The 16,875-nt window shown below is 35.0% G+C and overlaps 1 protein-coding gene and 2 pseudogenes across 1 annotated transcript; 1 reads left to right on the forward strand and 2 right to left on the reverse strand.

The window, feature by feature from the left end:
- Positions 1–617: 617 nt before the first annotated feature.
- LOC130465300 (probable inactive purple acid phosphatase 27) lies at positions 618–3,507 on the forward strand (annotated as a pseudogene).
- Positions 3,508–4,178: 671 nt separating this feature from the next.
- LOC110804505 (uncharacterized) lies at positions 4,179–4,954 on the reverse strand. The gene has a single exon (XM_022010100.2). The coding sequence runs from the start codon at positions 4,945–4,947 to the stop codon at positions 4,267–4,269; it is 681 nt and encodes a 226-aa protein (XP_021865792.2). The 5' UTR covers positions 4,948–4,954; the 3' UTR covers positions 4,179–4,266.
- Positions 4,955–9,129: 4,175 nt separating this feature from the next.
- On the reverse strand, positions 9,130–16,728 carry LOC130465301 (AMSH-like ubiquitin thioesterase 1; annotated as a pseudogene).
- Positions 16,729–16,875: the final 147 nt, after the last annotated feature.

The raw sequence follows: 16,875 nt of genomic DNA on the forward strand, positions 1-16,875 counted from the left end.
GATGTGATCACAACTTGAGCAGTACTCTCAAAAGGGTACCTTAGTCCACTAATTTACGATCGCTACTTCCTCCACTAGACTATCTGCTACTGCACACGACGTCGATTCATTTAGGAATGTCCTAGAAAAGGCACAAATCACCTACCCCTTCTTGTCCTAGCTACCAAAAGCATGTTTCCATACAGGATTCTCTGCACTTGACTGTTGCTATCTTTGTCCAACCCTTGGTATAACATTCCTTGGTCCAGAACTTCAATCCATTGATGTGTCAAATTTATTTTGAGACTGACATCACCCGAGGTACTCATCCTCTTTGTTACAGGCTGCAGCCAAGTAGCCTGCTTTGCGAGTTGAGACGAGTGACAGACTGAAGTCACATATCGGAACTACTCGAACTTATATTTCCTGAAATGAATTTGATAGACAATTATTAAGGAAAAAAGAAATGGTTTTAACAAATCTTAACTAGCAGAGTAGTCGGATTCTGAGTTTCATGCCATACTTCTCTAAACATTCAAAGGAGTTTATATTCTTTCCTTTCATAGGTGAAGTAGGATGTATATATTCTTACACTTATTTTGTTTTCTCAGTGCATCTACAGACTGTAAGAAGTGGTAATGGAGAGTGAGGACCCAGTTATATGCACTGCTCCTATAAAGGTAATAATAAACTTAAGTTTAAGATTGAACTTCAAACAGTAGCACTAGTGGGTAATAATATTGTTTGAGTTTTGATGACATTCAGTACAAATATGCAAACTACTCGAATTCAAATTATCTCAAAAATGGAAAAGCTGAATTGAAGTTCGAGTTGATTAATCAAAGAGCAGATTTTTCCTTTGCATTGTTTACTGGAGGCTTGTCTAATGTGAGTTTATCAATGAACCAGAAGAAGATTCACTCTTTCATTATTTCTAATCAATTATACTATAAATGCTACTTATGTTTCCTTTGTTGGTGAATGTAGCCAAAGCTGGTGGGCAGTTTCAACCCCTATATCTGTTTTTCCAAACCCAAAGCACCCCTTATCCTCGACTTGCTATGGGAGAAACTTGGGATGTGGTAAGTTTCTGCCTGTATCTATGTTTCTCATGTGCTTAAAATGTGTCTATGGGAGAAAAATCTAGCAGTTAGAATGCTGAAAACGGATATTCAGTATTCTGATATCGTGTTGCTGCACTTTGTGATTGTACAGATGACAGTGACATGGACAAGTGGTTACAACATAGGTGAATCTGTTCCTTTTGTTGAGTGGGGGGCTGTGGATGGAGCTACCATTCAATCACCTGCAGCAACTTTTACATATACTCGTAACCAAATGTGTGGTATGCTTTGTTGATCTTCCTCTTCTAATATCATTTCTGCAGATTGTATATGTGGTAGTTTGTTTCACTCAAAAAGATTTCATGGTCTTATCATGTAAAGATACCTAGCTAATTCAGAATCTTCATCATTGACTACTAAACTAATGGAGTTGTTTGTTATTGTGAAGCTTCACCTGCACGAACAGTTGGTTGGAGGGATCCTGGATTTATACACACTAGCTATATGAAAGAACTATGGCCAAACACAATGTATGATTCAAAAATAATTCGCAGTACTAGTCATAATCAAAGTTTAGGCTTATTAATGAATTGTCATCATTTGTTATGTCCAGGTACTCTTATAGGTTGGGTCATAAGTTACCAAATGGTTCATATGTCTGGAGCAAGAAATACAAGTTTAAATCACCCCCAGTTCCGGGAGAAAGTTCACTACAACGTGTTGTAATATTTGGGGACATGGGGAAGGTATGACACTTCCTGATACTAAAAGTTTTTAATACTCGAGGTCTTTTTTGACAAATTTGCCCTGAAAAATATCAAGGTTTAATTCATACTAGGACATATAGGCATAGCAGCAAGATGACATTTTTTTTTTGTAATAATTGTAATTAAAGGGAGAACGAGATGGATCAAATGAGTATGCTGATTATCAACCAGGAGCACTGAATACTACTGACCAACTCGTTAAAGATATTGACAACATTGATGCAGTTTTCCTTATAGGAGATTTACCATATGCTAATGGATATATCTCACAATGGGACCAATTTACTGCACAAGTTGAGCCCATTGCATCAGTTAAACCATTCATGGTTGCAAGGTTTGTGTTCCATAAATTTTAAAACTTTTGATACGAGGTTGATCATATATACTGCATATTAAGTTTTTTTTGAAGATTCTATTGTTTGATATTGCCTTAATGATGATATATTGATACTGTCCAGTGGAAATCATGAGCGTGATGTACCAGATTCAGGATCTTTCTATATAAGTAATGACTCTGGTGGCGAATGTGGTGTCCCTGCTGAAACAACATTCTATGTTCCTGCCAAAAACCGAGCTAAGTTTTGGTATGCAAATTATTAGATTTGGCATTTAACAAATCATCAATGTTGAATTTCAGTATTTCTAAGTATGTCATGAAATTAAGCGCAGGTACTCAACAGACTATGGAATGTTCCATTTCTGCATAGCAGATACAGAGCATGATTGGAGGGCAGGTAGTGAACAATACAAATTCCTTGAAGAATGCCTTGCATCTGCTAATAGACATAAACAGCCTTGGTTAATCTTTGCTGGTCATCGGCCCCTTGGTTATTCCTCGAATAAATGGTTTGGTATGGAAGGATCATTTGATGAGCCAATGGGGAGAGATGACCTACAAAAGTTATGGCAGAAGTACAAAGTTGATCTTGCATTTTGGGGCCATGTTCATAATTATGAGAGAACATGCCCTGTTTACCAGGTAACTTTCTTTGCACCTTATTTCCGCTTATTTCAGGAAAATAAGTTCAGATAAATCCAGATAAGATAAGTTCAGAAAAAATAAGGGTAGAAACAAGTACAATTTATAACTAAAATAAGTTTTGATAAGTTCTAATAAGTTCATATAAGATAAGGTTCAAAAAAAAAAAAGTGAAAATCAGGTGAATAGAACGCACCCTTAATGATATTTTGTTGGGTGCAGAACCAATGTGTGAAGAGGGGAGCTCTCACTACTCAGGTGTGGTGAATGGTACCATTCATGTTGTTGCTGGTGGCGGCGGATCCCACTTAAATGAGTTCAGTCCATAAAAACTGCTTGGAGTATATACAGAGACCAGGATTTTGGATATGTTAAGCTAACAGCATACAATCATTCAAGTCTGGAGTTTGAATATGTAAAAAGCAGTGATGGTAAAGTTTACGATTCGTTCACAATCTCTAGGGATTACAAAGATGTCTTGGCCTGTGTTCATGATAGTTGTGAACCCTACACTTTAGCCACTTAAGATTAAAGATGAAGCAATCCTAGCCTATGAAAGGAAGAAGATACTTCTTCCTTATTTGCTACTCCTTGTGGAATGATTTGGTTAACAGAGATTTGTGGACGCGTAACAAATAATTACTTGTGGATATTGATGTAACACGAACTGTTTTCTAGTTCGTCAGTCTATGAATAAATGTCACATGTTTCTCTTCCATCACACCTCTAATGTATTGTATCGACAAATAGGTGCAAAGTAACTTCCATTACGTTCCGATGTTTGGTTTGACAAATTATATGGAATTTGATGGGAAAGGAAGGGAAATGAGAAGAAAGCTGTCAAATTTCTGTTTCTTTTCCTTCCAAAGCGGGAAGAATTGGGAGGAAAGAGAAAATTAAACGTTGTCAATTATATTTCCTTTCTCTTCCCTTCATTTCCTTCAACAAGTTAGGCTTTATAGATAATAAAATAAGTTAAACAACAGTAATAAATAAGTTCAACAAAAATACACCAAGTTCAACAGTACTGTAGTGATCTAAATGTGACCTCGTTGTAGGTCAAAGATGACTAGATGTTACATATGATCTCTATTACATGTCTGAATTGTGGCCAAAGTTGTTGCTCATATGACATATTTATAGAGAAGTAAATTGGTCACATATTAAATATCGCAGTGATGTAAATATTTTTTAAAAAAAAATACATTAAGCCTAGGGTTTTCTAGACTGTTTGAGAGAAGATTACCCTAACCTTCCTCGACGTACCTTAAACAATTTTCTCAATCCAACCAACAAATGCTTATATATTACTATTATCTAATATCTGCTCATGATTACTATATCTAATCTAACCCAAAAAAAGGAACTTTTTCAAGAACAGATTAGCAATACAGCAGTTAACATACTACTAGTAGTAAAGATAAAATACTAATACTATACAAGTCAAGTCCAGAAATGACACTTAGAAAAACTCTGTTCATTTCTTGCTCTTCTTCTCTCTCGATCCATTGCGAAACAACGAACCAAATCCCAGAAGATCTGATGTACCTTTTGTTATGTAAGGAGGTGGAACATTCAAAGCAGCACTGTTTCTAACACCACCACCTGAACCACTCTTTCTCAATGGAGGCTTCTGACAAGAAGACGGCGAAGAAGAAGAATTTCTTGAATTCTGATTAGTATTATTCATTACTACCTTACCATGATTCGAGCCAGTATTCTTCTGATTTAGCTTAACAAACTCATTTGATGAAAAACCAGTTGATTTACTCCTCCAAAGAAGTGGCAATGACCAAACTGATGAAGAAGTCCTCTTGTTACTGAAATTCTCACAGTTGAGACTGCTACTTCTTTTGAACCTCCAAAAAGACTTTGATTGTGTCTTGTCTTGCCGGACTAATGTTGCTGTTGTTGAAGAAGTAATCTCTTCATCTTTCTCTCTCACGCAATGATTAATGGAATTGAGCTTTTCCTTCATTTGAGTTGGGATGATCACACCATTGAAAAACAGCTCATCTGCAGGACAACTTTCAGTATCAGGAAAACCTGCAGAAGTCACACAGAAGTTGAAATCACAATCATAGTTTTGGTCAATTGATGATAAGAGTGACATATCTTGTCTATCATCAACTTCTTGTTGGTTTTGGTTTTGGTTCATATTTCTCTCTGAAGGTCACGAGAGAATGATAACCGGGGGCTCGAGCAAGCGCTGCTCGAGTCCCCGGCTTGTTAACAGGTTCACTGCCATCATTGTTTAAGCTTACTTTTGAGAGAGGTCAAATTTGATGGCCGGCTGTTGTTAAAAGGGTGAAGATTGTTTTAACATTAAGTCAAAGAAACAAGTGTGTTAAAGTTGGTTTTTTTTTTTTGAAATAGTTGGAAAGATTGAAGAACAAGTGATGAATAATAATAATTCTTGATGACGCTTTTTTGGTAAAGTATACAAGGAAAACAAAATGTATGAGGAAGGTTCAACTGCTCCATCAAACTACAAAACATTTTTGGTGAAGTTATTTTGGTTGAGGAGAGAGAGAAATAATGACGAGTAGGTGGTACTAAATCTATCTTACACTCAGGTGCACCTAGAATAAAAGCACACTCGTTTATCCCAATTGTTTCTTTTCTTTCATTTTACCTTGTTTTATTTTATCAAACAAAGAAAAAAACACGTATCTAAAGCTAGGTGCACCTAAGTGTTAAATGAAATTTCTCGTGGGTGGATAATCATTATTTGAGAATCGAGAAACTTCAAATGTGTTTCTCTTCTTAGAGAGGCAAAGGTAGAAAAGATACAAGTAACCTCCCAAGTCCCAACTAACTTCTAGTTTTGTTTAGGTGGTAAATCTATTTTTATTAATTTATTTGATGTATTGATAATAAGAGATACGGAATATTTATTTTTATTAGCCCCACTAATTAATTAATGAGAAAATATACGAGCTTTTGGTGAAAATTGAAGGAAAACGGATGAAAAGGACTATTGAATATACTTGTCAGCATATTCAACATATCCAATAACAAATGTTTGACTTTTGTATTAAAATTCGTTGTTGCAATAAATTACAATACTTTCCATTATATGTTTTTTCTGTACTCATAATTAAATAATTATGTACCTAATTGCCGCGAACATGCAGAACGTCGACCACCGATTTATAGGTTTAAACCGTTTAAGGCATAACATGACGATTGTATATCTAGATACACTTGGAATTAGGTATAAACTGTATTGTTGATGATGATTTTTTGCTCCAAAAAAGGACTATATATAAGTAGATGGCAGCCTCGATCCAAACATTTTGAGGGCCCTAAGCGAAATAAGAGATCATGACTCTTTCCAAAATGATACGTCTTTAACTGTATCATAATTTTTTTTTGTTAAACCCGTTATATTGTTGAATTCAAATCAATAAATCTATACTATATACTAAAAGAGACATCGGGAATGACACGTGTCAATTCGTGGTACGATTTTTTTCCCGCCAAAAACCCTTTCCTAAAAAAAATATACCTACTTTATTCTATTGTTATTTTCTCTTTTTTTGTATAAATGTTTATAAATAGAAAAAATTATAAGATTATTAAATACTCCTATGACATTATTAGACAATTTTGGTAATATTTAGTCAGATCGTCATATCAATAATAGAAACATTCTTACTCAATATTTTGTTCATATTAAGCATATCAAATGTTTAATTTGGTCAAATCATCATATTAAACATATAAAATATATAATACGTAATAGAGCGGGAAATTGTGAATTGTATGATAAAATGAGTACGTTCGAGATTTATTAATTACGGAATAGATTTAAGGGATAAATATTCCAGTTAAAAAAGATGATCAATTATAATTTCAAATAACCATGCGAGCACGGGACCTAATCTAGTTTTTATTATATCTCCTTTGCACGATTCTAGAATTTCAAAATCCTGCTCTAGTCTCTTGAATATTTCAATAAAATAAATACTTAATTACAAGTAATTAATACGGAGTATGCATAGAGATATTTTTATATAGAAAAAAAATAAAGGTGCATTTTGAGCATATAAAGTATCGGTTAATTTTGTCTTCATTAAAATTTGATATCTATTTTAAACTTATAGACCACAATCCAACAATAAGCATTTTTTTCGCCCACATGTAGTTAAGGGTTTAAATAAAGGGTTTAAATAATTGAGACACTATGGCCCTGTTCGGCAAATTAGCGGTGGCCGGTAGCGGTTAGCGGTTGAGTAGCGGGTAGCGGTTAGAGTAGCGAGTAGCGGTGAATAGTAGCAGGTAACGGTTAGTGTCAAATTAGCGGGTAACTAATATGACGTGTTCGGTAAAAGTAGCGGTTGATATTATAAATAAAAATAAAAGCTAGAATATCATTTAAAAACTTATTCTAAATTTGTTAAACGCTTACCTCTATCTTAAACGTTACTTAATTTAAGTTTGACAAAAGCTATCCAACCGCTAACCGCTACCTAATCACTACTTTACAAACACTTACAAATTTTACAAGTAGCATATTGACTAGGTCAAAACGTACCCGTACCTCAAACGCTACCGCCGAACACGCCCCTGTATGTACAAAATATTATAATGAGAAAATTAGTTGATAAAAAATAAATTAAAATAAAAAAATTACAGTAGAAGTTAACAAACAAAAATAAAATATTGACAAGTTAAAAAAGAAAAGAGTTGAACACTAAACTGAGGTAGGTATCACAATTTTAGCACTCACTTTCTACCCATGGAAATAACATGTCTATTAATGCGTTATTTATTAATATTACTAATTTGCTGGACAAACTTTTATTTGGGCCCCTTTTCACCTTGGGCCCTAGACGGTCGCACCCTCGCCTATTCTGTAGGGCTGGGCCTATAGATTAGTTTAAACCAATTGATTCAGGTAATACCTAAGAAAACTTACGGGCCGTTTGGTAGCCGGTATTAAATGGTGGGAATATGAGAATAAATTTAAGTGTTATTCGACAAGAAAAGAACATGATGATGTCCATGGTAATGAAATTTTGTCTCAAACTTGGTGTTTGTTTTTCTTTGTAATTTGCATTCCCATCTAATACCACTTCTCAAATGGTAATGGATGGTAATGGAAATTTATAAAGAAAAAGAGATTATTTTGAGGGAACTAGCATACCATTGGAATGCAAGTTGATTTTCTTTACAAATTTACATACAAATTCATTCCTATGGACACCATTTATGGCCAGCTACCAAACGTTCCGTTAAAGTAGGTAATAAATACAACAAAAACGGATTTGTTCATTTGTTATATACTTTAACGATTAACAAACTCTTTATTCTACATACTTTAACGATTAACTAACTTTTCATCTATCTATATACTTTAACGATAAACCACTTTTGATTCTGTATAATCCATCATTATAATGGCCTGTACATTATTAGAGTAGCATACGAGTCGGATTGATAAAAAGTTTTTCTCTATTCAAAACAAACTCTTCATCTCGAGATGTTCTACTTGTATCACTGTTTCATTGTTTGATAAAGTAAAGGTGTTTTTCTAGTTTATAGAATACTTGTCGTATTATGTTGGATCAAATAAGCACAATTCAAAGTTACCGTAAAAATCTAAAAAACAAAAGGGCGTCCTATAGACCAGAAATCCAAAATATCAACTCTCTATATCATCAGATGGAGAGCTTCATTAATACAAAGTAGAAATATACTCCTTCCGTCCATGTTCGCACCAGTTTGACCGGTGCGGAGTTTAAGACAATTGAATTGACTTCTTAATTCAATGAGTGTTATTCCCTCCGTCTCTTTTTGTTTTTTACGTTTGGTATTTTGCACGCATTTTAAAGACTAATTAATATGCATTGAGATTCTTCTAAGTTTTTTATGTAAGCGAGGAAAATTACATTCTGATATTGGGAAAATGAGAAAAAGTTAATGTTCCAATGGAAAAGTGTGAGAGAATAAATGACCCAATAGATTTAATTGGTTAAAATAATAATTGGACACAAATTTTGATAAAAGTTTTTCCCTATTCAAGCCAAACTCCCAATCTCGAGATGTTCTACTTGTATCACTGTTTCATTGTTTGGTCTAGTAAAGGTGTTTCCTAGTTTATAGAATACAGTGGTAATATGTTGGTTCAGATAAGCTCAATTCAATGTTACCGAAATATCCAAAAAACAAAAAAGCGTTCTATATAGACCAGAAATCCAAAATAACACTGTCGATGGAGAGCTTCAATAATACAAACTCAGTATATATAGTTTCTGGTTCAAGTATTGTATTAATTTGGAAAACCAAATGATATTGTCATTATTTATACAATGAGTTATGTTTGAATATCACATCTTACAAAATACAACTGCCAGTACACAAGAAAATCAAAATGCATCTATTTCTTTTTCATTTTACAATATGTACTGTTATCTGACAATTACAAAGCCAGAGTGAAACACAATGCCTTCGGCTATCCAGAAATGGGGGAAGGGGAAAAAATAATGCAATTCAACAATAATCATCTAAGATCAATAACATCAACTTCAACTTGGATTCATATATACATCTGTACATTGTTTGTATAAGGGTCCGCCATCAGCAGGCTGTTCATGTGAATGAAATCCACGCCGCTCACAATGTCTAATAACCGACATGCCACCAGGGGTTGTCAATCGGAAAATGCCATGAGTTCTGCTTGGGACAAACCAAAAGTTACAAAGACATCCACAAACACAGAATTATAGTGAATCTAACCGACAAAAGTGGTTAAGTTACATACTTGTTTCTATCTCTTGGTTGCCATTACAATTGCAACAGCTTCAGGCAACATGACCTGAGAAGGCAATGAGGTTTTTTCATCTCCGTAACATATTAGTTGGAAATAATATTATCCTAGCTAGTTTGTCGCATTTGGTACTAAACATTTACTGCCAGCATAGCATCATTGAATATATAAATGGACAACTTTCAAAACAGGTGTGGCTGAAGTTTTATTCCAGTTATTTCTAAGCTCTCAACTCATTACATTGATTACATCCATTGTCAACTTTCAATGATGATTACCCTCTATGTCCTGCAGGTTAGCCTGATTCCCCTCCAACCACTCCCCCTCCCCCCTCCTCTCCCTCTCGTTTTCTACAAAAGAGCACCAGTTTGGCCTCAGACAGTGAGCAATAAGCCTTAGACACCAATTTCCTATTAGATGGCAAGTACATACTGCACTTACTCCATGTCATAACCTACTAATAACTTGAAAAAAATAATGGAATGTTCTGTTTTCTTCTCAATCTTTTTTTTAAAAATCTCTTATGACTAAAATGATCTGCTTCACTTCCAGAGGACAGATCTGTACCACAATAATTGACTTAAACTATTGTCACAACTCGAGATTTCCTTTGAGTAGATTTGACCATTAAGCAATAGAGAGACTAGAAGGTATAAACGTTTCAATTGCAATATGTAACTGATAAATAAACTCGGAATGCTGTGAAGTGGGCAGAAATTCTCCATATAAAACAGATTAAGTGAACATCCAGCAGAATAGAATAAGTTTAGATCATTAGATGGGTTACCAGATGGGGTTAATGGGGCCAAAAGCTTAACTGAAAGAGCACAAGGACAAGAACCATAATCTACTTAGGGCTAGGGCAAGCAAATGGAAATCAACAGTCTCCAACATACCAAAAGACAACTGTCCAATATTCAATCAATTTAAAAGGATTATTACGTAGAAAAAGTACAGCGGGGTGCAGGGGCGAAGCCAGGAAATTTTTGTTAGGGGGGCCAATCTATATCTTAAGTACCAAAACAAACAGTAGACATTCAATTTCCGAGGTATTTAGTTATTTATGTCTTTATATTGTTCGAATAATATCAAAAGTCTAATATTCAACCATGGAAAAAAAATGTTTATGAGCGAAATAAATTTTAAAAATAAAACAATACAATGTAGAAAAGCAATTGTTGGGGCTCGAAACTTAAGACTCCATGATACTTACATCAAAAACCAAATACATGCTACCAACTCAGCTAGCTTAGTTTAGGTATTTATCTGATGTGTTTCAATTTCAATCTTTCATCTTCTCAGCTAACCAGCAAATTTCTCACCAATACTCTTCATCTATCTCCCTCTTCAAAATCATTTGGGAAATGTCCCCAACAACATGCAAATAGATGATTAAGACTAAAAAAAGAAAAAGGAACCCAATCCAGGATACTGCCAATATGATGAGATGTTTTAAACATCTTTCACCTCCCCACAGCTCTCTCAACCAAAAAAAGAGAATTACAACTAAGCTTAAAAAATGTAAGTGGAACAACGCTTATATAAATCATTTACCTGATATGAGTAATGGGTATGAACATCAACTGATGACATGAAACATGATTGTGTGGGATGAGTCTGGTAATAGCAAAATGAGACAGATATTAGTTATCTATAAACTCCCCAAAATTAACTAAAGGCTTCTTTACTTGAAAATATTTCATGCAGAAGATGTATTTAAGATCAACATTTTCCATAATAACTGTTTACGTAGTCTAATTTGGCCACTTCGGAGTGACAAAATTACACAACTACAGCGTTGGATTACAATCCAAGCTCCACCTCCAAGAAAAAGAAAGTGGTGTTGCTTATGTTTGTCACGGCGACTATAAGAATCAGAAAATTTTAGATCTTTACTTTGAGGCACAGAGCAATGTCTAATAAAAATTCTATACAACTAGTGCTGCGGGTATAATGAACCATAAGTTATGATAAGGGAGAAAGAAAGAAAGAATACAACATGCCATATCATGTGTACAGATAACCATTAAGGTAATTCTAACATCAGCTAAAAGTTTTCATGCCGAGGTTCCACATATCATGCAACAACAACAACAACAAAGCCTTAGTCCCAAAATGATTTGGGTCGGCTAACATGAATCGTCATAGGAGATCGTCAATGTGACCAATCAAAAAAGAAAGGAATGGGAAGGTAATTCTAACATCATCTAAAAGTTTTCATGTCGAGGTTCCACATATCATGCACAACAAAGAAAATGTAGATTCATTTTAAAGAAGGAAGAAACAGACAGATGGAAACAAAAAAAGATGGAGCAGCATATAGAAACTCAACATTGCACAAAACACCCAATATCCCACAATAGTTTTCACTAACTTAAAACCATAGCAAATATATAACAATCAGAAGACTATTTTACATGAATCCATCCCAATGGGAAAAGCGATCTTTTGTCTTGTACTTCAAATATCTCCTCTTCATTTGTCGCTGACACTAGTCATATGATCAAGAAAGTCCGATTAAAACAAAGACAGATCATACAATATATTTCGAAAGAAAATGCACCTATGCATTAGATATGCACCAACTTACGGTATCGTTGTTGATTCCTGCTTCGGAATTATCAAAGCTGTAATATAGAATTTTCTGTTCTTCTGCACACACACACACAAAAAAAATCATAATGTCAAGATGCAACCAACCAGCATGGTTAATAAATAATAGTTGAAAGAACTTTGACGAGAGAAGAAATGAGAATGATTTTTTTGGCGAGAGAAAGAACTTACAAGTGAACCGGCAAGAATACCACAAGTCTCCAGATTTTTGAGGTATTCGATTTAGCCAGTCTCAAGAATGTATCCATCATACTTGTTGACTGTCAATAACACAATAAATCATTTAGAAAAAGAGTTAGCTCCCCCACAGTGGAACAATTCTGCAAAACTGGCTAGTTTTAAATCGTCAGGGATTTGTTTTCTTACACTTTCCAACACACTTGTTACTTGCAAGGTACCTACGCAATCTTTATCCTAATAAGTAAAACACTTCAATACATGTTTTCCTTCAATTAGATGCTGATGAAAAAAATTCAAAGGAACATTTGTGTTCCTTCGAAACCTTAGTTAAACACAGCTCGTCAATACATTACAATATTACATTGTACAATATCCTTATTATAAATTTGTAACTGATGTGCCACCTACCTATGAAACGAAATCTTTCACCTGAAATGTGAAAATATGAGCTAACTGTTTCTTATATATGGGGCAAGGGAAAGCTAACATCTATGGTCTTTTAGAAAAATGTGTGGAGAAAGAATGATAATTTAAAAATGCAAATTTATCGATTTTTTAGAAGTTTGAACGTGAGACAAGTACATCATCTGTTTTCCTAAGTTCTACTCACTTTCCGTTTTGAGTGTTTTCCTAAGTTCTGCTCACTTTATTTTTTCCACTTATGTCAACCTTTTATTCATATTTATCATATTTAATAATACTCCTATACTCTATCTCTCTCCTCCTACGTGTAAAAGTACCCAGTCGGTGATCCCAATTATGAGTATTTTTTTGGTTTCTGTTGCTACAATATCTGAGTAAAACACAGGAAAAAGGAGTTGTAGTTGTTAGGTTTCCAAGTAAGTTACAGAGAGCTGCCTCCAATACTCTAAAATAATTTTACTTTAGGTTAATATTAATATTTCTACATACTAGAGGGGAAAATAGGTTTCTTGATCCAAAGTTTTGATAAATCCAAAAGAAAATCACATCTATATATATATAACAAGTTACAAAAAGTAGCCTTTGGGTAATTTTCCTTATGGCAGCTTCTGGTTGAAAGATATCATCGCCGTGTGATATATTACTCCCCTGTTTTTTTAGTTTTTTTATGGACTCAATTTCCATTAAGGAGTGTATTTTTGGGTTCTACCCACTTATACTTTATTATGTTTTTGGCAAACACATTTTATCATCTTACCCTTTTCCACACAATATTTACAACTTTCTACTCACTCTCTCCTATTTACAACTTTACACATTTTAACCACTCTTTTTACACCACCTACCTTTTTGCTACCTCTCTACTACTTTTCTACTTTTTTCTTACACTCACTCACTTCTCCTCAAACAAGAGTCTACAGTAAGTGGGTATTACAAAAAATATAAGGATTAAGGAGTATGTGAACCCATTCTTTAAATATTACGAGTTAAGATACCCAAAGATTTCCTTCCATTAACTATATAAGTAATACTTCATTGATTCTAAAATAATAAGCTTTATTAGTACTTAATTCCATGCAAGTCTTCAGAAAAATAATTTTATGTGAATCTTTTTATTATACCAAACTAAACTGGTGAACATCTAAAGTGACTATATAATTTGTGCATTACAAGCTATGTTACTGGCACTCTCTTTCAACTAAGCACCCTTGTTGAATCCTGAACTCCAACAAAGAAATAGGCTAATGTCATAGGTCTAGAGTCTAGACAACTTGACACTTCTTTTTGGGCAAAAATTATGAAAACTTTCACAAATTAGCCGAGTCGGACACTTGAACACATGTAGTATCCAGGTGACATAGATTGCAAGAACACTTACCTCATTTTAATTTACGTTTATACCTTTCTAACTGTACAAACATTATCAATGCACCAATCCAAGGCTCCAAGCTACATTAATGTCTAACATGGCAATTCAGATACATATTCAATGAAATTAAACTAATTACTAAAGAGATGACTAAGAATTTTTTCTACACTAAATTACTTATTTTAAATCTTGCTTATGTTGCATGATTCTTGCTCTCAGAAATCGCTCTTAATCATTTGATGAGAATCGCCGCAGATGAGCAAGAAGAATTTAGGATGCAAGATTAGAGTGCAAACATGGATCAGGAACATATTATGACAGATATATATTAAAGTCCTCCTTACCTAATAAAATACTCCTACCTCTTTCCCTAACTTCCCATTCCCATGGTAGTGAGAGCGGATGGATAACACAACTAACTCCATTACCCCCTACCCTATAAAGAAAGATGTTTCACTACTATTAGGTCCAGGATTCCACTTGTATAACTGAAAAGATCTCAAAGAGATTAAAGAGAGAACATACAATTTTTTTAAATCAACAAGGCTCTAGTGGTAGAATCTAATACACTTAATAGAAATCATCACCAAGCCTTCATGATTCATGGTAGAACATTTGTAAGAGAAATTACGGATAGCAAAGGGATAGGGAATGAGGCAAGAGTTGACATCATAACAGCAAGGTCAGTGGTCTATGTTTTAAGGAATGGGTAAAGATAGCTTAAGCTGGTTCAGATGCCTCATGTTGTGCCTTAACTGAGGTAATTGGCTAGCTTGCACGGTAGCCTCTTCCCATATCACCAAGTTTAAAGGGCTGGCCAAAGGCATGACATGGCCCTGCCCACGTGACAGGCCTCGGGCCTAGGCTTAATTTCTGTGGCTTTTTCTTTCTTTCTTGCAGAAGTCATTCCTATGATGGTGTGCTTCCCCAACCAAAAATGCAGCCCAGAAAGGGCCTAGCACTCCACAATCGTGCCGTGCTAACTAATGCCATCATTATGTCCTTGAATTCACCGAAACGCGCAAAACTCATTTGGCGTAGGCAGTAGGGAAAAGAAAAAAAAAGGATAGAATGAGGAGACAGAATAACTGTAGGAGGCCACTTATCTGACGCTCTAGTTTGCTTGTCATTCTGCCCTGACCCCAACGTAAACCAAGCACAACCAGTTTCGTACCAACTAATTTCTACACATCCAATTAAGGGTGGCAGAATAAACCACGGGAGGAAAAAATTTAAACCACATGTGAAATTAACTAACAGTACTCCCTCCGTATTTATTTAAGAGATACACTTGGCCGGGCACGGGTATTAGAAAAAAAAGGAATGAAATAATGTAATAAAACATGTGGGTTGGTAGATATTTTAATAAGTAAAACAGTGGGGACCATGTCATTTTAGGGGGTGAAGGTGGGGGTAGTTATGAAATTATTTGTTAATAGGTGTGGGACATAGATATATTAGATATATTATTTAATTAGATGGTGGGGTTGATAAGTTACTACAAATGGCAAGTGTATCCCTAAATAATACGGCCGGAAAGGCAAGTGTATCTCTTAAATAAATACAGAGGGAGTATCAAATAGTCTTACTATGTGCAGCTCCATTGAGATTCTGGCTGAAGCAAACTATCTTGCAAAGAACTATCCATTGTGTCGTGTATTTCGGTCGTTAGAGGTGGCTCTGCAGATTAAGTCTTGCACCTCTGCAAGTATAGCTGGAGGGCTAGGTGCTTGACAATAACTGTATCAGAACATCAGACGTTTCAAATAAATCATTGGCTTCTCGTCATCTGTGGCTTCTGACTATCAATAGCAGGTTCAGTGTAGGTTGAAGACTTGGTTTTTCACAATTCAAGGTGCTAGCAGCCTAGCACCTTAATTGCTGCAGCCCCATCTTCAATAGCCATGACCTGTTGGAGCCTGCTTGTCAACACAAACCACAGGACAGACAATAATAAACAAATAAACCCAAGCTGAATGGACAAAACAGTCAGATATCACTGGAGTTTCCTATATGCAATACAGGCCCCATATAATATGATGTTTTAGGAGTAATCACTAACCCAATAGAGCAAATCAACTGGGCACCATGACTTCCTCCCAGCAGATAATGCCATGACAGTATGACAGAATCTCTAGGGGAAGGGAACAGTCGTTATAAATACTATTGAACGCATTTTGGAAATGATACTAATAGGTAGGTTTCATACATTAAAAAGGATTACAAAACAGATTATCATTAATGTATCTCTAAGGTGTTCATAAATGAGAAAAGTAAGTTACATGACTTGCATCTGGACAGTGCAAAATGCATAGTCTATTATACTCCGTACGTATGAAGTTCTTTCGCGACCCTACATGCAAGTGTATCAACTAGATTGCTGCAGAAAAAATTTCACAGCCTTCTCCACCACCAACAGCAACACGCAAAAAACAATCTAAACTCGGACACTTTTTTTTTAACAAACAACAAAACAACTGATATAGCAAATATCATCTCACAGTTAAAATATATAACATGCACACCAGGCCTGACCTTGGAATCTCAACAGGAGTCGTATCAATATACTGGGGTCGAACCTACATTCATAGTGGAAAAGTCAGGAAACAGTTTGGCAATTAGAAAACAAATCAGATGCTACATCCACATACCCCTTATCAGCGACAGGTGTTGCCACTGCCCGCAGAGCCCATTTGGTCCAGAATTGAATGTCTTAAAAGTGTTTC

Source organism: Spinacia oleracea, unplaced genomic scaffold, assembly GCF_020520425.1.
Source record: "Spinacia oleracea cultivar Varoflay unplaced genomic scaffold, BTI_SOV_V1 SOVchr0_125, whole genome shotgun sequence".
Classification (NCBI taxonomy): Eukaryota; Viridiplantae; Streptophyta; class Magnoliopsida; order Caryophyllales; family Amaranthaceae; genus Spinacia; species Spinacia oleracea.

Coding starts and splice junctions, on each gene's coding strand:
- LOC110804505 (XM_022010100.2), bottom strand. CDS start 4,947: ATGAACCAAAACCAAAACCAACAAGAAGTTGATGATAGACAAGATATG.